The following is a 24,014-nucleotide window of genomic DNA, read 5'->3' as shown; positions in this document are numbered from 1 at the left end:
TTCAACTGAAACATCTATTTATTGTATCTTCAAGATGTTTGGAATTTGTTTTTTTTTTTTGAGACGAAGTCTCACTCTGTCTCCCAGGCTGGAGTGCAGTGGCGTGATCTCGGCTCATTGCAACCTCCGCCTCCTGGGTTCAAGCGATTCTCATGCCTCAACCTCCCGAGTAGCTGGGATTATAGGCGTGTGCCATCATGCCTGGCTAGTTTTTTTTTTTTTTTTTTTTAGTAGAGATGGGGTTTCGCCATGTTGGCCAGGCTGTTGGTAGTTTACTTTTTTGGTATTTTAAAATATTTTTCCAAGATCAAAGTTAAGTGTACAGATGTAACATTTTCAGGGTCATCTGCCTCCCTTTGATCTTTTTTCTTTTTTATCTTTTTTTTTTTGAGACTGGGTCTCACTCTGTTGTCCAGGCTGGAGTGCAGTGGTGCCATCATGGCTCACTATAGCCTCAACCTCTGAGCCCAAGTGATCCTCCCTCCTCAGCCTCCCAAATAGCTGCGACCACAGGCATGCACTACCATGCCTGGCTACGTTAAAAAAAATTTTTTTAATAGAGACGGGGTCTCACTATGTTGCCCAGGCTGGTCTCAAACTCCTGGGCTCAAGGGATCCTCCCACCTCAGCTTCCCAAAGTGCTGGGATTACAGGTGTGAGCCACCATGCCCAGACTCCACTCGCTCTTCTTAGATATAGACAGACACAAAGTTCTTTGTTAGTATTCTCAATCTGCAGCCCTCATTAATTCAACACTACGTGTATAGGGCTGAATGGGAGCGAAGGAGTATCCCAAAGGAGATGGGAGTCATTCTCTGCTCTTCAGGAACTTACAGTTTAGGAGAGGAGATTATAGTATGAAGGTATTTTTTAATCCTTCAATATAAATGGGAACTAGCAGCCCTGTAATGGCTTCAGTTAATTTTTTTAGCGTCTGGGAATGCAAGTTATTAAGCCCTAAAGAGCTGAACCTTTCTGGCTCATTTGAATAGTCAATTGCTAAGTCTTCTCCTTATCTCCATCCCAGGCTATATTGCTTGTCTCTATTCCCTTTTCCCAGCTGAATTCCATTTTTACAGAAAGATAATAATAATAAAGTGAGAACTCCTTTGATAGCTGGGCTCCACGATTACTTGTTCCTTATATCTAATAAAGGGGTTATTTTCTTTTAACTTTCCTTTGTCCCTCATATATTTAAAGAGTGCTTTTGTATTTAGTATGTCTTGTAGGTGGCGTCTTATTTCTTGAATTTACCTTTCTGCTTTTATTCATGCAAGTACGTACCAGTTCTTGGCTTATCTCCTTAGTCATCTGCTTTTGGTTTTAGTTTTTCTTCATTCCATTTGGGATTCAGTTCCCAGGTTAATTCTTTGTTTACTTGATGAGAATTCCCACTAAATTCTTTTTCTGTTTCTTTCTGTTTTCTGTGTTCCTTCTGTTTTATTTCTTTCATGCACATGTCCATACATTGAAATAGTTATATTTCATTATTGTCATTTCATTTAGGCATGCCTAGCTCGCCTAGGCTTCTTTGTTCCTCATGCTGTCTTGTGATGGGGCTTTTCTTAAAAGCTGGTCTGTGAAATTTACTGAAATTTATATGAAATTTACTTAATACAAAATATTTTTTCCTTTGGCATGTATTTCTCTCCTTTCTGGTTTGGAAATTCTGAATTCTTAATCAGTTTATGGGTGTTTTATTTCCTTAAATCTATAGCTAACTTTTAGCCCATAGATCAACTGTACCAGTTCACTGATTAATCAAGCAGTAATAACTGGGAGGGAGGGTAAATATTGCAACATATCCACTTATATGTGGATATAACATATACCTTTCTTCAGGACATCTGACATGTTTTCCCAGAAGTACTCATTGGAAGTTTTATTCTTTTAAAGATTTTTGGCTTACCTGATTCTTCAGGTGGTGGGAGTTTATAAAATGATGAGACTTGGCCAACTCAGGGAAGGGACATACTGTATGCAAGCTCTAAATTACTGTATGAATTATCGTATCAAAGGCAAACCAAACTGGTGTCATGGTAATTCAAAGAGTCATTCCCGGACCCATGTAGGTACATCAAGCAACAATTTGTTACCTTCTAAGATCTGAACCACTCATAGCACTTCACTGAGAAAAGATCTGAGCCCTTTTATTTGATAACTCCCACTACCTAGAGTTGGTGGGAATAGGACCAGTACTAACAGTCACCCTGCCAAATAAACTCAACCATTCCTGAAAACTGGAAGTCATTGTCAATGCAAATTTAGAAACACAAAGGATTTTATCTATAACAATTAATTTTATGAACTTATTTAAATATGATATTTTGAACATATACTACTTAGGCATCAGTTTATCAAGAAAGTAAATAAAGGCTTGCTAGATGAACAGGAACTTTGTATGTGAAAGTACCTGCCACATAGGATTTTTCATGTCTACATATGTGTCCTAGCCAGCATTGTTTAAATTTAGATTAGCCACTCTTACCCAAAGAGACTCTTTCCCTTCTTGGTCCGGTAAACTGCATCAGTTCCTATTCCTAGAATAGCATTACATTTTGTAACTTCATGCAGTAAGAACACAGTGAGCTAGAACTAGCTGTTTCTTTACTTTTTCTGAAGATAATCATAAAGCTTTAAGCTTAGACCATATTGAAAATCAGTCTAAGGCTTGTATATGAGATTGAAATTTATAGGAGATAAATCTGAACTCTGTGTCTCCAGACCCCAAATTGTATTTTGACATTAAATATCACCTTTCCATTTAGTACTATAAATTACAGTGCTGGGTTCGGTTTGGTGATATGTATTATCTGTGTTCTCCTTTACTGCTTTTGTCAGCAGCTCCCTTGAGAAGGGTGAAGTGGAGAGCTTGGAGTCAATACCCTAGACCCCAGCAGTGATGTCATGTGAGGCAAAACTTGATGAATTTCATTCCTAAATTAAGAAAATCTGGACACATAAGTTAAGGACATGATCAACTGAAATTCCTAGGGAAATAAGATGTTGTAATAAAAATAAATTTTCTGGTGACTTAGGGCTAACTAGTCTCCTCCCCTTTTTTAAAAAAATAAAACCTCCAATTATTGAAAAGCTGTCTAAAATGTCTGAATATGCTTTCTAGTATGACTTCAGTAAGATTTCTTGAAACTTGCTTTTCTGAGGACCTTGTAAAACTTTAGGGGAGTCATCCTTATATCTCATATACACATTTTTTTTCATTCTACCTTCTTAGTTTGCTTTATTGCACTCATTTACTATGCACTAGCTATTTATCTCTGCTAGTCCCTTTAGACAGTGAACTTCTTTGGAGAAGGGATTAAATTTCTCTTGTTCAAAGTTGTACCTCCAGCATGTAGCACAGTGCCTGGCATATAGAAGGTATGTTAGACTGGGTTCTCTGAGAAGCAGATGCCAGTTGGATTCTTATCTAATCCAATATGGAATAGATGTGCAAGGGATTTATTGGGGGAAAACACTTATGAAGGAAAATGAGGAGGGAGCTAAAGGAGGCTGGAAGAGCCATCAGACCATGATGCAGGTCTGACCCTTGTGGAGGAGAGAGGAAAGGAAGGAAGGTTGAGTAGGAGGAATCTTAGACTGCAGTGTCGTTTTAAGAAAGTTTGGCAAGGTCAATGGGGAGTCCTCAAGCCAAAGTCCCCTGTGAGCAAAGTCCTGGGTTACAGGACTTAGTATCTTTGCCATGCTCAGTCATTGGCTGGGAGCAGCCCCCAGGGAATGTGGCTTAGGCACAATGTGGTGGTGAATTCAAAGGGCAGCAGCTGGCCGGGCGCGGTGGCTCAAGCTTGTAATCCCAGCACTTTGGGAGGCCGAGGCGGGCGGATCACGAGGTCAGGACATCGAGACCACGGTGAAACCCCGTCTCTACTAAAAATACAGAAAAATTAGCTGGGCATGGTGGCGGGCGCCTGTAGTCCCAGCTACTCGGAGAGGCTGAGGCAGGAGAATGGTGTGAACCTGGGAGGCGGAGCTTGCAGTGAGCCGAGATTGTGCCACTGCACTCCAGCCTGGGTGACAGAGCGAGACTCTGTCTCAAAAAAAAAAAAAAAAAAAAAAAAGGCAGCAGCTGGGACCATTAGTCAATTACATTCCCCACAGTAGAAGATCTGAGATGCCCATATTCACAACCACCACAGAAGGAGATCAACAAATGCTAATTGGAGAAAGAGTTTGGCAGTGGCTCATGCCTGTAATCCCAGCACTTTGGGAGGCCGAGGTGGGTGGATCACCTCAGGGCAGGAGTTCGAGACCAGCCTGCCCAACATGGCGAAACCCCATCTCTACTAACAATACAAAAAATTAGCCAGGCATGGTGGCAGATGCCTGTAATCCCAGCTACTTGGGAGGCTGAGGCAGGAGAATCCCTTGAACCCAGGAGGTGGAGGTTGCTGTGAGCAGAGATAGCACCACAGCACTCCAGCCTGGGCGACAAGAGCGAAGCTCTATCTCAAAAAAAAAAAAAAAAAGAAAGAGTTTGAGTAAGACAGAAGTTGAAGAGAGGAAGGAGATTGGTCTTAATATTCACTGAGCCCTAATATTTGTTAGTATTGGTGGAGGATATAAAATCATTGGATTCACACTCACCTTCCTCATCTCTCCTCAAACGTTACCTTATGGAAGAAGCCTTCCCTGACTACCATATACAAAACAGAATAGTCTCTACAGTCATCACATTCTGTATCTCCCTTACTTTACTTTTTAAAAATTTAAAACAAGCTGGGAGAATCGCTTGAACCCAGGAGGTGGAGGTTGCAGTGAGCTGAGATCGCGCCACTGCACTCCAGCCTGGGCAACGAGAGTGAGACTCCGTCTCAAGAAAAATAAAAAATAAAAAAAAATAAATAAAACAATTGACACCTTTATTGAAGCAAAATTGATATATAATAAACTACATATTTTAAGGGTGCAAGTTGATAATTTTGGCATGCATATACACCCGTGAAACCATTACCACAATCAAAATAATGAACATATCCATCACTCCCCAGAGTTTCTCCACTACTCTTTATAAACCCTTTCTCCTACCCCTCCTGCCCACCATCGCCCTTAACAGCCACTGAACTGCTTTCTGTCACTCTAGATTAGTTTCTGTTTTTTAGACTTTTATATAAATGGAACCATAGAGTATGTGCTTCTTTTTGATCTGGCTTCTTTCACATAGCATAATGTTTTTGAATTTTGTCCCTACAGTAGTATGCATTAATGGTTCATTCCTTTTTATGGCTAAATAGAATTCCATTTTATAGATATACCACAGTTTGTTTTCCTTTCCTTACTTTGTTTTACTTTCTCTATAGTATTTATCACCTTTTGACATTATGTTTATATTTTTGTTTGTTTGTTATCTCCCAGAATGTAAGCTCCATGAGGGCAGGGACTTTGCTTTGTATACTGTTACAACCACAGTGCTTGGCATATAGTAGGCACCTAATAAATATTTGTTGAATGACTTGTATCTTGCTTCAGACCTTTAGTTAAAACAACAACAATACAGCTTTGATATGATATTGATGTTTTGATCATTTATCCTGAAAAGCAGTATTGGGTTGGCCAGACATACATTTCATTTGGAAATCATAACTGGAATTTTGAAAATTGTTTCTTGGTTGTCTTCTCATTCATATATTATAATCAGGAAAAATAAATTATAGGAGTGAAGATTGATCTTTTAAAAGACAAACTAAATATTGGTGTTCAGTGATGTGTTTTTGGTGCTATAAATTAGTTTATGCAGAATTTATGAGTCAAACCTAGGCAATTAATTCTGATGGTTATTCAAAAAGAGTCAGCCATAAGGACAGTTGAGAGAAAGCAGGGATTAGTTAAGATGAAACACAATTTTGAATAATCAAAATTTTACTGTATCTCAAAAGAAATGCATTGTTTGCCCTGTTTGCCATGTGTGAGTGTGTGTGTGTGTGGGGGGGGGGGTGGTGTGGGTGTGGGTGTGTGAGAGAGAGATCCTGCTTACTGAAACATGAAAACCTTGTTTGTTTCAGGATCAGATTTGCAAGTATGTCTCCCAAAGGGCCCAACATGCTGCTCAAGAAAGATGGAAGAAAAATACCAACTAACAGCACGACTGAACATGGAACAGCTGCTTCAGTCTGCAAGTATGGAGCTCAAGTTCTTAATTATTCAGAATGCTGCGGTTTTCCAAGGTGAGTTCTGGGGATTATTTTAGATGTGCTGCTTAGTGGCATCATTATTTGGGCACTGGGCTTTCAAATACTAAGTATAATTTATAAATTACCATTCCAGCATTAATGCTTGATATTAAAAATCTCCCAGTGAGAAATTCTGGTTTAAAAAAACACATTTTCAGAGAAGCTTCATTTCAATCTTTGGAAAGGTGGGTATTGTCAAAAAATCATTGTCCAAGGACATTCTATTTACCTGTATATAAAGGTTATAAATCTCTACAGAAAGAATAATATTTTCTTTCAGCTTAGTTCAAAAACAAAAAAGTTTCCTTAAATACGGAGCCCAGTTTTCTCCAGGAATGAGTTAGATGCTTGTGGGACACATGTGAACTCCTTCTGACCACTAGGACCATTTCCATTTAAGAGGCAGACACTGGCTTGTTGGCCCGGGATTTTCCCATTGGTGTGAGTGGTGACCTCTCCTCTCTTTGTGACTCTCACTTCTTAACATGCCTGTGAATGATTGCGAAAGAAGCTGTTGTGGCATTGCCAGAACGGGTAGGAAATGACACTTCTCCTTGCTAACTTAGTAGGACTATCATAGCAGGATGGGGAGTACCTCCTTCAATTCTAACACCCAGCTAGGAAGATGATGATGATGATGGAGGTGGTGGTGGTGGTGATGATAGCAAACACTTATATGGCACCATGTAGTAGGTGCACTTTTAAGTGGTTTACATGTATTAATTCATTTAATCCTCACAATATAATTATGAGTAGATATTAGTATCCTTATTTTGTCGATGGAAATCTAAGGCACAGAATGATTAAGTAACTTGTTCAAGGCCACAAAATTAATAAATAAATGGCGAAGGCAGGATTTGAACCCAGATGGCATGGCTCTTAGAGTCTATTCTTTTAACTATCCCCATAGGCTGCCTCCTGTGACTGGGAAAATTAATTGTGGATATTCACAATTAATTAGTAATTAATTAATTATCGGGCTTTCTTCTATCCTTCCTCAAGCAGAGGGTATCAGCCACCTTTTTCTTGCCTCACCAAGAGAGGATCGAGGTCAGATAGAAAAATAACACTTCTGACTGCTTGACATTGCAAAGCTTGAGATTTATGGCACTGTTACAAGAATTAACCTCTGAATTGTAAGGTATGTTGATTATAGCTTATTTTATGTATTATAATGAAATCTTTAGAATTAGCTAAGAAAATTGTTCAGATTAGTTAATAAAGCCTACATTCACAACAGTTTCTTGGGTCAAAGCCTCAGGGGTGTTAGGTTGATTATATGAAGTATAATATATAAGCTTGAAGTATTTGTTAATCTATTTATGCAGTCAGACTCTTGTGAAGAGTTTGTTGAGACTAAGAATTGGTGATAGAACGAATAATTTAGACAGATTTTAAAAATACATCTAGCATTCATGAACTTCTTAGATTGGTTTTGGAGTTGATCTGTTGGATGAAAGTGGGGTGAGAAGAAATGATGTGACATGAGAATTGGGTTGAAGCAGAGAGCTGATTCTTACTCTTTGGGGCATCAAAGTCCCTTTTTAGAACAGAGTATTAGTGATTTGTTTAATTCTCAGAATATCCAAGCTCACAGATGTTACCTTACAATCCTTGTCTGGTTGGAGGGGAGTGGTAGAGTGATCATACTGGTGTTTTAACATGCACAGTAGCTGACATGGCTATCTGTCTGAGGGCCCGGGCCATCAGCATTTACACCTCTGTCCAGTTCTGCACTTTGCGCACTGTGTTTTCTAGATCTGCAAAGATGTGAGACTAGGAGAGAAAAAAAGTTCTGACAAGATTTTAGTTGGATTAGCTTCCAGATAAGCCTGCTATAGCTTGGAGGCTGAATACTAGTCCTGTGAACAGAGGACTAGTTAGAATGGCCATCATTAAAAAGTCAGGAAACAACAGGTGCTGGAGAGGATGTGGAGAAATAGGAACACTTTTACACTGTTGGTGGGACTGTAAACTAGTTCAACCATTGTGGAAGTCGGTGTGGCGTTTCCTCAGGGATCTAGAACTAGAAATACCATTTGACCCAGCCATCCCATTACTGGGTATGTACGCAAAGGACTATAAATCATGCTGCTATAAAGACACATGCACACGTATGTTTATTGCGGCACTATTCACAATAGCAAAGACTTGGAACCAACCCAAATGTCCAACAACGATAGACTGGATTAAGAAAATGTGGCACATATACACCATGGAATACTATGCAGCCATAAAAAATGATGAGTTCATGTCCTTTGTAGGGACATGGATGAAACTGGAAAACATCATTCTCAGTAAACTATCGCAAGGACAAAAAACCCAAACACTGCATGTTTTCACTCATAGGTGGGAGTTGAACAATGAGAACTCATGGACACAGGAAGGGGAACATCACACTCTGGGGACTGTTGTGGGGTGGGGGGAGGGGGGAGGGATAGCGTTTGGAGATATACCTAATGCTAAATGACGAGTTAATGGGCGCAGCACACCAACATGGCACATGTATACATATGTAACAAACCTGCACATTGTGCACATGTACCCTAAAACTTAAAGTACAATAATAAAAAAAAGAAAAGAAAATGGGGGCAGCATCTACTAATTGTATCTCTCTCTCCCTTTCTCTCTATCTCTCTTTCACTTACACACACACACACACACACACACACACACACACACACACACGCTTTCTTGAATTGTGGGGATAGACAGAAGGACAACCCTAGCAAAGGAACATGGAGACAATGAAATTATGTCTGAGCTCATTATTGCTAGTGCCCTTTACCTTGTCACCATCTGTACTCATTCTTTATCTTGTTTCACTCCCTCTTCTCATTCTTTTCCTGCCTCACTTTTAGAAAAAATAAACCCCACAAGGAAAAATAAACCATGATCCCAGACCTCAAGGCACTTGTACAATGTTTCAGAAGACATTGCCCCTAAATCCTTTTGTAACAAACATTTGGAGAGACAAGACTTCAAACTGGGGACCACTACAAGATAATGTATTATTAATTGCTAAGAAAAAGAGAGCATCCACTTTTTTTCTTTCTTATGACCGTTTATTATTCCAATGAATTGAAATTAGGAGACACAGTTGTTTTTCCCCTAAAATACATCCCTTCCCCAATATTCTGGTAGACCAAATTATTGAGAAAACCATCCCAGTACTTCACTCATAGGAAATTTGATATGACGGCTTTTGCTAGCTATTTTCTCCATCACATGAAGTTGAAGAAAGCTCATCTTGATATTGGCCTAGATCCACAATCTCTTTAGTATTCCTTCACTAGTCCACATTGGGGGTATTTAAGCAGTGAGTGCTTTCTGCAAATATGTGCACAGTTCCACGAGCAATCCTTACTGCCTCGATTTGGATTTTATGTCTTCATTTGCAGGAAGCCTTTGCCCTCATAAATGAGCCTGGGGCCGTTTGCTACAGTGGTTGGAGTGCTCTATTGCTAATGTTGTTTTGGTAATGATTGAAGCATTTAAAAAAGTTGTTCTTTATTCTCAATCTTTGCATTGCCTCGTTTCCTAAATTTAATTTACTTAGATGTGCTTAGTAAAATGGGGCAGCACAATCGCTTTTTGTTTCTGCTTAATTAATTCTTTCTGAAAAACTCCACTAAAAGTAGATTTTCCTTTCTCTTTTTCTTTTTCTTCTTCCCTACCTTATAATAGTTACGATGATAACAATAGTGAAGATTTATTAGGTGCCTACTATATGATGCTGACTTTTACGTAATTATCTCATTTAATTTTCCCAACAGCTCTATGAGGTCTGTACTGTAATTATCTCCATTTTACACATGAGGAAACTCATTGATGCCACAGCATCTTCTGAGCCATCATGTGACATGGCTTTCCTTGTTCTTAATATACTTGAGGTAAAACAAAATTGAGAAGTTGGATTTGTGGTTCTTGTGAAGAAAAATGGCATAGAATTCTGAATTTTTCGTCATCTCACTACCACCTCTATACCTTCAAACCTTGAGTTCTATTTTCTTTGTAGAATTTTATTATGATTTTCAGCCTTGTACTATCAAGAAATATTTGGGGTACATCCAGGTCTTTTCTAGATGTTGGATAATTCTAGATTTCCCTAAGATACCACTGACTTTGAGTGATAATAGACTCTTTTATATGTGGCAATACCTTGTTTTTTCTGGAAGTTGCCTATTCCACAACTTGAACTCTCTTCATCAGAAGGGAAAAATAGTGGTTGAGCAGGAAATCATCTCATCTGAAAGGTTTTTGGGTCCTTGCTTAGAGCCTACTACTGTTCCATGTTTATGCATAGTCTTGGCACACTTGATTTTCTGGCTTTCTTGGGTGGGGGGGATCCAAGAACTCACTAAATGTGGCACTTGGGGACATTTAATAGAGGACCATACTCCTACAGGCCACAGTGGCTCCTGTATTACGTTAGGTCCAAGTGATGTTCACAATGTGGTTTCAAGTAAATAAGGAAAGTCCAACTTACATTCACTGTCGTTTTCTTAATATTTCCATTTTAAATGGCTAAAATGAATTTCCTCAGTGCTTAAGATCAGCGAAAGAAACACTGGACTTGGAGTCAGAAAATCCAAGTTCAAATTCTAGATCTGCATTTATGAGCCTTATGTTTTGGGGCAGTTATTTAAACTCCAATAGCCTCAGTTTTCTTATCTGCAAAATGGGCATAAAAATTGCAGTCCTGCTTACTTTTGTGAAGTAGAAATAATGAATGTGAAAGTATCTTGAAAACTGTAAAACACTATATGCATGCATTATCCGGACTGCTCATTTATGTGGACCGCTTCACCCCAGGTGGTGCCAAATAAATGATGCATTATCGTTACAGACATTAGCCTCGACAAGGCTGGAGTTCATGATGTACTTGAACAACTTTTGCCACTTATTGGTGATATATATGCAAACAGCTCCAGTGTACAGACGAAAGAGTACTTAGGCAAAAGACTCTTTGAGAAAGGGGTTTATTTTATGCACTCTTGGATGTGAAGCTGTACTGTTTGAAGTGTCAATACTGCCAGGAGCAATCCTTTTTTCAGCTTCCCGAAGCTTCTCTTCTGGCTAGTATCTGGTGTATTTCATATACGAATAAGCGGCTAGATCAGGAAGGGTTTGTCGGTTCAGGCCATATTTTAATTGCATTTTTTGGTCCACACTATTATGGCAGAGAGGAGGAAAAGGTTGGTATAAGTCTAGAGATCTTCAGTTGATCCTCACTCAGTATTGGCAAGCTTGCTTTCTTCTACCTGCTTTCTGTGGAGATGAAAAAGACATCTCTGAATAGGGGGGAGGACAGTATTTCTGTGCTTCTTCTGTTGTTTCTCTCCCTTATTTTCTGTTTCCATCAGCTCTTGGCAGTTTTTAGACTCTCTTCTGTCAGATTCCTGTCTCTCCCACTCCCCCTAAATAAAATTGACCTTGGTTAGAATACCCTTTTCTGTCAGCTCACAGCAATTTCTCCAGTCATTTCTGCTTGAAATAACTGTTTAGGGACATTATTCAAGCAAAGCTTTTTTCCTTCACAGTTAATATGTGACTCAATAATTGCTTGAATGTTGATAAACATGTTTTTGAGATTCAATCATTTGCTAATTTAGTTTTTATTATGTAGTGGGGGTTTTAAGTGAGTACTGAGCCATTTTTCTCCATTTCACAATTCTTTCCCTCTGACTAGCCTGACAGTTCTGCCCACAATCCAGCTCTGTGCAGGCTGAGCCCCATTGCATCCCCAACTCTAACTGCCCGCCAGTCTGTCACAACCCCTTTCTTGGTTAAAAATAATGTATGGGAGAGAATAATTACATTGATGTCTAATCAAAACTTAATTCATTTGCCGAGGCTAAATACAATAGCATTAAGCTGAATAGGATAATTTTAGGAACTCAAACCACGGCCATGAGTGAAGTTATATATCCTCAAAAATGTAAATTATTAATCAAACCGCTCATCTGTATGGCAAAGCTCTAGTAATCCCATTATAAAAGGGTGAATTTCTCATCAGAGCCCAGAAGATGCTGGCTTTAATTAGTGGACTTTCATGGCACCAACTCAAAGGCATATTTTGGTTACAAAGTTTTTAAAAATGCAATTGTTTAATTATTAGGGCAATTGGAAAACCAACTGGAAACTGAGTGTTTAAAGCCATTTCAGTTTTAAAGTAAAAACTTTTGGATTCAATCCGGTCTCAAAATTCTGTGGCTTTAGTAGAGCCAGAGGCTGGGGGAGTTATAAACCTTTCCTGGGCCCTCTTGATTTAGAAGTCAGTCATTAGGCTGAAAACTGTTTAATGAAAAGAGCTTAGAAAAACGACTCAACATGCAGCCAGAGACCATTCTGGGGCCAACCATGAGGTGAGGAGATTATGCAGATGAACTCTTTTACCCCAGCCCATCGCCCTTGATTGAACAAGGTCCTGAACTCATGCCCTTGGTTCCACAGGGCTCTGGACTCACCTCCTCTTGCTGTCATCATCACTGCCCACTTTTCTCACTAGTGGGCTCAACAAAGCACATTAAAGGACATTGTCCCTGCCCTCTAGAAGCTTCCAGGAAAAACACCACTTTTGCCTAGAGTGCTTACTCTCCACCTCCCCACCAGCCCCCAAACTGGAATTTGTTTACTTTCTGGAAACATATGTTCCTCCTCTTCTTTCTGTCTCACTGAGTTGCAGTACCTGATATTGGAGTAATGAAGCATATGTTTGAGAGATTTGAATTCTCTTGTCAGTAGAGTGGAGGTAGAAACAATTTCCCTCTAAGCTGGAAATGGTAACATAGAAATTAAAAGCCCCTTCCCTCCTATTGACTGTGAGATACTTCCAGGGACTGAGGCACCTGTATTGCTCCTTTTCCTTCATTGCACTTTTCAGTCACCAGGTCTCATTTCTTCCTGCATCCTTCCTCACGTCATTTTCCTGCATTCCAACTGAGACCCCATGGGTCTCAGTTGTCTCATTTATCATATGCAGATGCCTTTTGATTTTATTTCCTCTCTGATTTCAGTTCCAGGCTCCATCAGCTAACATCTAGACTACCAGCAAATGCACACCTGGGTTTCATGCCTTTAGCCTCCCTTGCTTCCCAGTTCAGCAATGGAGTGTAATGATTAAGAGTGCAGGCTCTAGCGAGTATTCTGACAGGGTGTGAATGAGTCTGGGTGGGGTAGGCAGGCTGTTATGGAGAGAAGAAAGTTGAGGGCTTGGGTGAGGATTAGAAACCTCCTTTCTGAACGTGTACTGTATTGGAGAGAGATTAATAAAAAGTTTCCTGTTCTCAAGTGTTTTACTTATCTCATTTAAACCTCACAACAACCCTAGGAGGTGGGTACTTTCATTAGCCTCATTTTATCACTGACAAAATGGAGGCTTAAAGAGATTAGGTGACTTGTTTAAAGTAGCACCCAATAGATGGCAGAGACAAGAATTGAACGCAGGAAGTATAGCTCCATAGCCTGTGCCCTTAAAACAGTGCTGTATGTGTTATACAGCCTCTGTATTTCATCTCATGGTCATAAGCAGTCTCCTCAATTCTAGCTTTCCTCCTTGCAAGAGAACTCTATTGTATTTAATTAAAAAAGCATTGGCTGAGCAACTGGGTAGCATGTCTAAAGGCAGGTACTGTGGGGGATTCAAAGAGAAAAACTACCTCATGCCTACCTTCAAGTAGATCAAAATTCAGAAACCAGGACATTTGTATACAAATAACTTGGGTACAAGGCATCCTAAGATAAATGTAAGAAAAAACCTTAGCAGTTTTCTAAGGGGAGTAGAGGTGGATCCAGGTTTTGTAGAGCTCAAAACTTACGTAATTGGGGGACCTTCTTTAAGAAAAAGAAGACAAAATAAAAAATACACAATGCCTATGGCTCTTCTGTGAGAGGGTGTGCAAGTGTAGGGTCCCTGTAGCTTAAGTTTCATTGTTTAACAGAAAAATAACTTTTCTTTTCTTTTTTTTTTTTTTTCTTTGAGACGGAGTCTTGCTCTGTCACCCAGGCTGGAGTACAATGGCCTGATCTTGGCTCACTGCAACCTCTGCCTCCTGGGTGCAAGTGATTCTCCTGCTTCAGACTCCTGAGTAGCTGGGATTACAGGCGCCTGCCATCACGCCTGGCTAATTTTTGCATAAAAATTCACTTCTTTATGGTATTGTGGGGTTGGAAGAGATTAACTCCAACCAGAGGGTAGAGGTTCTTGGAGGAGATTGGCTGTATGAATTCTCCAGATAGACATGCTGTTGATCAAAGAGAAGAACAGATGAGGGAGTTGGGTAAATAAGTGCACATCTTTTTCTCAATTAAACTCAAACTCAAGTTATTATTATTATTATTTGAGACAGATTCTCGCTCTGTTGCCCAGGCTGGAGTGCAGTGGCACCATCTCGGCTCACTGCAACCTCTGCCTCCCAGGCTCAAGGGATCCTCCCACCTCAGCCTCCTGAATAGCTGGGACTACAGGAACGTGCCACCACACAGGGCTAATTTTTGCATTTTTTGTAGAGATGGGGTTTCGCCATGTTGCCCTGGCTGGTCTCAAACTCCTGGGCTCAAGCAATCTGCCCACCTCGGCCTCCCAAAGTGTTAAAATTACAGGTGTGAGCCACTATGCCTGGCCAAATTCAAATTATTAATTGCCTGTTAGATACCAGCCTTTCTGGACTCCTTGTCTATACCTGTAGTCTCTCACTTAGACTTCCTTCTTGAAAGGGCCAAAAGCCTAGGAGGCAGCAAAGGGCATAGTGTGATGGCTGTGTGGTCTGACGTCTTCAGGCAGACTGGTGTCTAAGTCCCAACTTTGCCCTTTCCTCTTTTTGTGACCAAGGGCAGGCCACTTCTCTCTGAGTCATTCATTAAACAAAATTAAATCAGTTGAGTGCTGTGAAGAACTCAGCTCTATGCTGGCCCATAGGAATAAAATGCATGGTAGCCATTGTTTTTATTATTCCCTCTTGTTCATTTAGAAGCATACTTATGTATGAAATATAATATATTTGCTTTACAGTAATGAATGTCACATATCTGGCATATATACATTTTTAAATAATTTTTTATGTTTTAATATGATTAATGTCAAAATGCGCTAAATACCCACTCATAATCCTCTCATTCAGAGATAACTACTTGTAACATTTTTGTGTGTTTTCTTCCTTTCCCTCTCTGTGTGTATGTGTATATTTAAAACCGTACAGTATAGTTTCTAAATGGTCCCCTGGTGGTCTGAATGAGTTAATGTAGCCTCTAGATCTACCCAGCAAAGGGAGACTGATTCCACTGGATTACATTAAGAGAGGAAGGAGAACAAAAATGTTGAAAGGAAATTGGAATGCTTATGACACTCCTCTCCTTTGGTCAAAGTTCTTTAGCATGTAGTTCTGAACCCAATTAACTGAAATGTCATTGGATTGCATTTCTTCCCCCTCCTGGGAACCTGTGCTTTTCCTTTCTAGCACTCATCAGGTTGCAGTGGTTACAGGAGTATGTATGGTTATTTGATTAACACAGGTATCCTTTGCTAAAGAATGAGCTTTCTGTGGATAGGGCTTGTGTCTATTCTACCATGTCCCTCTGTCCCCAGGTGAGACAGTAAACTCTCAGTAAATGTTTGAATGAACACATATACATACATACACTCTCACACAAAATTAGAATAAGTAGTATTGATAGAAATAGATTTCTAACTGTTCCCCTTCCCCTGCAACAGTATGACCAAACAGAAAAGAAAAGATAGATCCTGTTGCCTGCAGCATTTACTTCTAGGTTTTAAAAGCTGCTTAGATATAAGATCTTAAAAGTCTGGATAATGGGGTTTTGCTCACCCATTGAGATGGAACTTCTGTTTCTCTAAGCCTCTGCCTCAGCTTCTGGCCTCATAACTCTGAGGCTGGCTGGTTGTCTTTTCTTCCAGCATGACCTAGGCTCTTCCCAGAACACCGAACAAGATTCAGTGCCACAGATTTGCACCTTGTGAACAAGAACCATGAGAATGGTGACACCTGTCAGCTTGTCCAAATACATTCTTGTGTGTCCTACCACCCTTTCACAAGGACCTGAAGGGAAGAGAAGCTCACTTTTCTTGAAAGCCTTGTAGCAGGCAGACATACTTGTATTTATTTGGACCTTGCCAGCTTCCCTTCAAAAAGGTAGTATTAATCCCATAAGGAGACTAAAACTAAGAGAGTTTGGTAATGTAGGCAAGTTAACCCAATGCTAAATAATTGAGTTGCTAGACCCAAGACTGCTGAATTTAAATTGTGCTATTCTCCTATAATGCTATGTGTTCTCTCTCAATATTGTTGCTAGTGCATCAAATTTGGAGGCAATTCACATAACCTTACCTTTCCTTAGAGTTTTATATTTGATATTTTAGTGGAAGGCACAATGTCAGAATAGATAGTCTTTTGAGTCAAATAGTCCTGTATTCAATTACTCTTGTTACTCACTAGTTACATAACCCCCTTTTACAAAATGAGGATAATAATTACAACCTTATAGCACTGCTGTGAAAGTGAGCCATAAATTATGTCAAACATTTACCATATTGCTTGGTATAGAATAGGTGCTTAATAAATGGCAACTATTGATACTCTTCAAAGTTAAAGGTTAAGGTTCTCATTCTTTCTTATATCTGTTTATAGTTGTTCTTACTTTATCAACTCTAATAAAATGGGATTTGATGTGGGTATAGGAATTTGATCAGACACAGGTGGCACTAAGGTTGACTCAAGTTTAAAAAAGGACTTGTCGAATAAATGAGTAGTTTAAACGAAATTGTAGAGAGGAATCATTAACTGATTTAAAAGAATAATTTTTAAAATAAAAATTTTAGTGTGCATTAAAAAATCAATAATCATAGGTTCATTAGAAAGTATTGTTATCTATTTGTTAAGGCAGGTTTCTAGAGACCAATGTATTATTTATTTATTCCTGATTATGTGAGACCTTGAAAGTAATACAGCAGTATTTATTTCAGGATAATCTTTTTTTAAAACAAGTTTTTACTACACAAATAAGTATTTCTTTTTTAATTAGAGAAAATGAAAAAACCACAAAGAAATAAAAAAGTGGAAAATAAAACAACCCTGATTCTACCACTAGGTCTATGTATAGTTTTTCAAAAATTGACTATACTGCTTTTTCATATAGCCATCTTTCCATGTCAATAATATACTTCTGTAACACAATATAAATATAGTATCTAGGGGCTACCCTTTACTTACTACTTTGGATATTTCATATGTTATTAATCCAACCCTCTCTATTGTTGGAAATGAAGGTTGCTTTCAGTAAGCCACAGTGAACTACATAATGTCCATGTAATTAAATATTTATGCACATCCTTAATGATTTCCTCAGGATAAATTCCTGGAAGTGGAATTGCTGGGTCAGAGGCCATGCAGTTTTTAAGATTTCTCACATTTATTGCCTATTTGATTTCCATAAAGTTTGTATGTGCTTTCACTTTACTTTTTAAAGACTTTAAGTTTTAATTTTTGTGGGTACATAGTAGGTGTATATATTTATGGGGTACATTAGATGTTTTGGTACAGGCATACAATGTGAAATAAGCACACCATGGAGATTAGCAATGTAAGAATGTCCATTTTCTTATCTGCTCCTTGCCATTTTATCATAATCCCAGTTTGGGTGAACAAAATAGTACTCTTTGGTTGCCAGTGAGATTTGTTGATCATTTGTACCTTTTATTTTGTGATTTTTCTCACTAATATTCTTTCATCATTTGGAAAAATTTAAGTATACCTTATCCCTTACTAGTTGTCCTTTTCTTATTGATTTGTAACAAACAGCTCTTTGTATATTCAGAATGCTAGCCCATTTTGTATAAGTTGCTTTAACTGATTTGTTAATTCAAGTTTTCATTTTTTTGTGGGGGTTTAAAAATACTTTCAGTCAAATGTATCAATATCTTAATTTGGTTTCCAATATATTCTTTGATTCTTTACTAATTGATATTGGCCTTAGCATGAATCAAAGATGTGTTCTATTTCCTGTTCTGACACCAGCTGTGTGGAAATAGGTAGGTAATTCAAAGTCTCTAAGTTTGTTTTCTTATATGCAAGATGGTAACACCTGACCTGCCAACCTGCTGGAGCTCTTGAGGATCAAAAGAGGTAATATATATGAAAATGTTTTGAAAGTTTAAGTGACTATTGTAGTTGTTATTCAGTTGTCCCTTGGCACTTATCAGTCTGTACTATATCAGAATTGCCTTTCTTCCTCTGGATCTGAAACCTTTCTGGCCTTTTAATAGGAAGTAATTTTGGTCTAGAAATGCACCGGAGCCTGTGCCCTGGTAGCTGGAAAGGTGCTCTAGAGGGTAGTGAAATGTAGCCTGCCACCAGGCTCTCCCTGGAGTGTGGATTCTGGGCATCCTTCCCAGCTGGGGAAATGGGCCCTGGAACTATTCTTTGATGTAGTATGTGTGTTTACTCCTACATGCCCCAGTCCTTGAAGGGTAGCTTAAGAAACCCAGCCAGTGAGGCCAAAGTGCTTGTTCTACCAACAGAGTAGTAGGTGGGGGAAAACCCCAAAGATTGCTATCCACACTCCTCTTCTTTGGTGCCTGGAAAAACAGTACTCTTTCTAGCAATTAACATTTGAAACAGATATACTGGCCTGTCAGATAAATCAGTGGTTTAGCATTGTTTTGTGGTACAAATTCTGGAAAGAGTTGTTTATTAGGAAAACCTTTTTAAAAAATTGTGAGATGACCATAGTTCTCCCTCTCTAAATGCCAGATTAAAAAAAAAAAAAACAAAAAAAAACCAGAGAGACAGGAAAAACAAAGTATCTCATGCATCAAAGTAATCATTAGTGGAAAACAAAGTATGTTCTTTCTGGCAATCTCTGCCTGATGGTTGAGATGGCTTATAGTGGAAGAAGAGGCTTAAATGATGCACATATTATTTCGAATATAACCTTGAGGTTTTTTGTTTTTGTCTTGATGGGAGGGGAAGATAGTGTAAACTTGCAAAAAATTAAGCCTTCTTGAAGGTCAGAGACCTCTGGAAGGTTGGTGAGGTTAGACATTTGAACTTACCCGGATTACTTAAGTGAAGAAGAAATAAAGTTAACTAATCTTACTAAAAGTGTACTACGTGCTAGACTTGAGTAATCTTCATAATGGTAATAACATCATTAGGTATTATTATCCCCATTTTGCAGATGTGGAAACTGGGATTAAGAGCTATTAAGCAATTTGTCCAAGGCCATGTAACCAGCAAGTGGCAGCATTAAGTTGCTAACTTCAAAGTCATTGCCCTTTTCATTGAGCCGCACGGTCTCCCTTGGAGTTAGAAGATAAAAATAAGCTTTAAAACTTATTGAAATGATCATAGATGGTTTTGAAAAATAGAAAGTGCTGTTAGGAATCTGTACAGTAATGGAGAAATAAACAAAACACCCCAAGAATGACCCCAAACTTTTATTTGGCAGAAGGCTTCAAATTCCATTGATATGAAACAATTCTCTGTAGGGACATACTAGGGTGAGTTAATTGTACCCTGAGTATTCTATGGCAGGGTGGCAGCCTTTCCTATTGCCTCATAAAGAATCGCACACACACCCTTCAGAGTTCATTTTAGTACTTTTCAGCCTGACATCTAAAGGGGCTGCTACCCTGACAAACACAATCTGGCCAGATGTTATTATTTTGCACTACATTTAATTTCTTCCTGCCAAAGATTTAGGCTTCTTTTCCCTGATAAAGATCAGGGGAAATTGTCTGGTATTTACAAAATCCCATCCAGGCGTATCTGTTACAATGTTCACTTAGCAAAGTTTATTAGATTATTAGGGCTTTAAACCCTTGGGCTCTTTCATTATTGAAATTAAAAAAAGAAAAACCCAAACATCTTCAACAAATTTAAGTGGTATAATTAGACCCTGGACTTGTCTTACAGGCATTTTAGAATTATGAAAATGATTTAAATAGTATTTGCTTCCTGAGAAACTTGCTGCATTCGACAGGGATGAAAGGAAAGCAGTTAAGCTTCTTTGGTCTCCTGAGTTAATGGGGAAAGTGATATCTGGAACTGAAATAAATTTGCTATAGTTGTATGGTGAAATTACTCCCATAAGTAGTTAGCCATACCACACAGGGCCTCTCTTTCTTAGCCTAGTTAAAATGTAGCCACTGTAGTGTTAGAGGAACATGCGGGTCTGTCATTTCCTTGCTCATGAAGTCTACTTAGAGTAAACACTGAACTAGACTCCTGAAGCTCTAATTTTTGCTTATATACACTATACTAGACATGTAAAGAAGACAGTAATAGAAATATTTCCAAGGTATAATCAATTATGATTTATATACACTGCAGTTTTCCTTAAAGGATTTCAATGTGCTTTGCATGCAGTAATTGTATTTTCAATCATCTCCAGTTGAAAGTTGGTGGCACGATTGTTATTTTCTCTACTGTCTGAATGTAGACATGGAAGAATTTAGACAGTGTCCTGACTTCATCAACATAAGGAGCCAGTAGCTGGTCTGGAACTTGAGCTAGTAGGATGTACATGAGAGAGGCAATCTAGTAGAAAGCAATGTAATTATGCTTATTTGTTTTGGGGAGTGAGGTGGGGTAGCTACTAATTCAGGCACCCAAATCCTGTAACATTAAACTTTGCTTAAGAAAGAAGGAGAATTATTTAAGAAAATTGAATGGACGTTTTTGCTACATATGCCAACTTGAGTATTTTCTTCTATTGTACATTTACTTGGTGCCAGATGAGGTTTTCAACAAATTGTGAAAGCCCAGATCTTTAGAGACTATGTTAGAAATGTCTCACAATTAAGCAGGACCATAGTTGGGCTTTTTCTTCTTATTTTGAAGGCAGTCAGAAGTCTTTTATGTGAAAACTGTAACAGTGCAAACATATGTTTGTACATTAACTATACAGGCAATAAATGCTGAAATGGCAGAAGTGAACTCAAGGCAGGAGGTAAATATTTTGTAAAAATTAATGATCTAGAGTGAACTCTCATTAACTTGGGCTCTGTTAATTTGAATATTGTGATAGTTTGACTTGGGCTGAAGTTTACTTTCATCCCATTTATGAAGAAAGAATCTGCTAACAAATTAATAGTGTATATAAGATTGCAGGAAGTCATGTTTAACTTGCTTGAAGGACTTGAGCAAGCCCATTAATTGAGGCTGCTAATTACAATGAGCTTTGCTTATTAAAGCAAACCTGATAGAACCTCTACTTGGAAACACTTTATTAGCAGTGAGTTTAAGTTACTCTAGGTATGGAAAAAATAATAAAAGGCAGTGTCGTGTTTAAGAGAATGGATTCTGGAATAAATTGACTTGAGTTTGAATCTTGTTACCTGGGGGAGTCTACCAAACCTCTCTAACTCCCAATTTCTTCATCTCTAAAACAATAATAGGACCTAACCTTATATGGTTTTTGTGAGGAATGAATGATATGACGCATATAAAACTCAATTTAGGGTGGTGCCTACTATATAGTGAGTGCTCAATGAATGTTAGCTTGTGTTTGTTAATTTTGGAAAGTAGTTATAAATCACACTTCACCATCCTTCCCTTCATCAATTTGGCTTAGTGAAGATCCAGGAAAACATCCTATTTGTTGAGCTAGTTGTTCCTGAATTTGAATGAGCAGCCATCTGGGGACAGTAACTTTATAAAATGGCCTACCTGTTCTATGGGCCAAATATGCACATGGAAAGAGATGATCATTGGATCTATAAGTCTTTTCAGTTTCCCAGGAGGGAAATTCGAATTGAACATATTTTATGTTATAAGCTTAGTTGACCATGAGTTGATATTGTGAAGTTATTATGGAGCCTGAAAAATACCAAGAGTTTATATGTCTGAATATTTTATTACAACATTTCTAATATTGTTCCTCTTCTGCTGTCCTGCTGATAAGGACACTTTACTACATAAATAATAGGTGTTCGTTTTGGAAGAGAAGTTACTAAGTTCTGATAAATATAAGATAGAACATAAAAATCACCCAGAATCCTAACATCCAGAGATCACTGTGGCGAGCATAGGCTTTCTCATTTTTTTCCTGCATATTTCACATGTGTAGTTTTTTTTTTACAAAAATAAAATTGTACTGTACACATTCAAAGCAATGCTGGTGATAAACCAGAGTGTGCATGCTCTCTACAGTTATTTTCAGATGTGTTTAAAATAGGGGTATTAATTTGTAATCACAAGATGGACTTGAAGTTGAAAAATTGCAAATAATTTTATATCTCAGAGTCTGCCTCAAATCTATTTCTATCGACACCAATAGAAATTTAGCCCAGAGAATATAGCTTCAATTATCTTTGTAGGTTTATTATAATTACGAATGGATGCGTATGTGTGTGTCTTTGTGTGTGCACATGTGCTGCGTGTGTCAGGTGGAGACTTTTCCCTGTTGTGGGGTCTGGTGACAAGAACATTAGACTGGGAGTAAGAGGACGTGGATTGTGGCCCCGATGCCATCATGACTCACTGGATGACCTTGGGCAATCAATTTCATTTCTCTGAGCTTTAGTTTTCCCATATATAAGACGTGAGGTTAGACCAGATAATTTCTACAGCCCCTTGCAGCTCAAAGAGTCTGAGTGTTCAAAAAAACCAAAATCAAACCTGTCTGTCTGTCTGTCTGCCTGGAAGAACCCGAGGCTCTGTGGATATCTTCCTAAGGAGAGGAGGGGTGATGAATTTCAACCGTTTCTTTGGCGCCAGATAGACCAAAGGCTGTAATTTTTAGCCTATCAGGCGTTTGACTTTTGAAAGTGCTAAATTCTCCATTAGGAATAAATGTGGAAGCTCCAGGTTATTTATTGTTATTTACACTTTCCATTCATAACTGTCAGTGTCAGAGGCTCTGTCAACATAACTGCGTCAATCAGGTTAGCTTTAATCAGTTTAGTGGCGGCTAAGTCACAAATATATCAAATAGCCAATCAAAATGCAGGAGCCCTCTAAAGCCCGACTGAATTATTTATTTTGTTATGATGAAAATGTCTGGGCTTTATTGGGTTTTCTTTGAAGAACTTGATTCAGCTTGAAGTCTAGAAGATAAAAGATCAGTGATTGTCTCTCAGATTTTTATTCTGCCTTCCTTCAAGGCTTTTCATTTTTCACAAGCCGTTGTTAGCACTTTTAAGTCAAGGTGAGAGAGCTGTGATATTTTTTATCCTAGAGGTTTAGGTACATGTGGAAAACTTTTACCTTTGATTTCTTGTCCTGTTTATGTCATGTAGAAGGTGTGTGACCTTGAGCTAACCACTTAACCTGTCTGAGCCTCATTTTCTTCATCTATAAAATGGGGATAATTCTAATCTTACCCAAATCTCAAATTGTTATGAGACTCAGGCCAGGCAAGATGGCTCACTCCTGTAATCCCAGCATTTTCTGAGGCTGAGGTAGGTGGATTGCTTGAGCTCAGAAGTTCGAGAACAGGCTGGGCAATATGGCGAAATGCCATCTCTATCAAAATAATAATAATAATAACAATAACAATAATAATAATAATAATAATAAGCTGAGCACAGTGGCATATTCCTGTAGTCCCAGCTACTTGGGAGACTGAGGTGGGAGGATCGCTTGAGCCTGGGAGGTAGAGGTTGCAGTGAGTCGAGATCACGCCCCTGCACTCCAGCCTGGGTGACAGAGCGAGACCCCGTCTCAAGAAGAGATTGTTATGAAACTCAAATAAGATAATGCCTTAGTTGTCATATAAGCATGAGGTTTTATTATTATCATTAGCACCGTTATTTAGGCCTTCTGTAGGTAGGTCTGACATAGTATAACATATATAGTCCTGAAAAGT

The 24,014-nt window shown here is 38.6% G+C and overlaps 1 protein-coding gene across 1 annotated transcript in view; it reads left to right on the top strand.

The window, feature by feature from the left end:
• The window catches only part of GPC3 (glypican 3), a 468,130-nt gene that overhangs the window by 26,603 nt on the left and 417,513 nt on the right, over positions 1 to 24,014 (top strand). The window contains 1 exon segment of the mRNA XM_055268231.2: positions 6,021 to 6,182. Coding sequence (XP_055124206.1) covers positions 6,021 to 6,182 — 162 coding nt within the window.

The sequence above is a fragment of the Symphalangus syndactylus genome, chromosome X (genome assembly GCF_028878055.3).
Source record: "Symphalangus syndactylus isolate Jambi chromosome X, NHGRI_mSymSyn1-v2.1_pri, whole genome shotgun sequence".
In the NCBI taxonomy this organism is placed as follows: domain Eukaryota; kingdom Metazoa; phylum Chordata; class Mammalia; order Primates; family Hylobatidae; genus Symphalangus; species Symphalangus syndactylus.
This window is presented reverse-complemented; position numbering and strand designations above follow the sequence as displayed.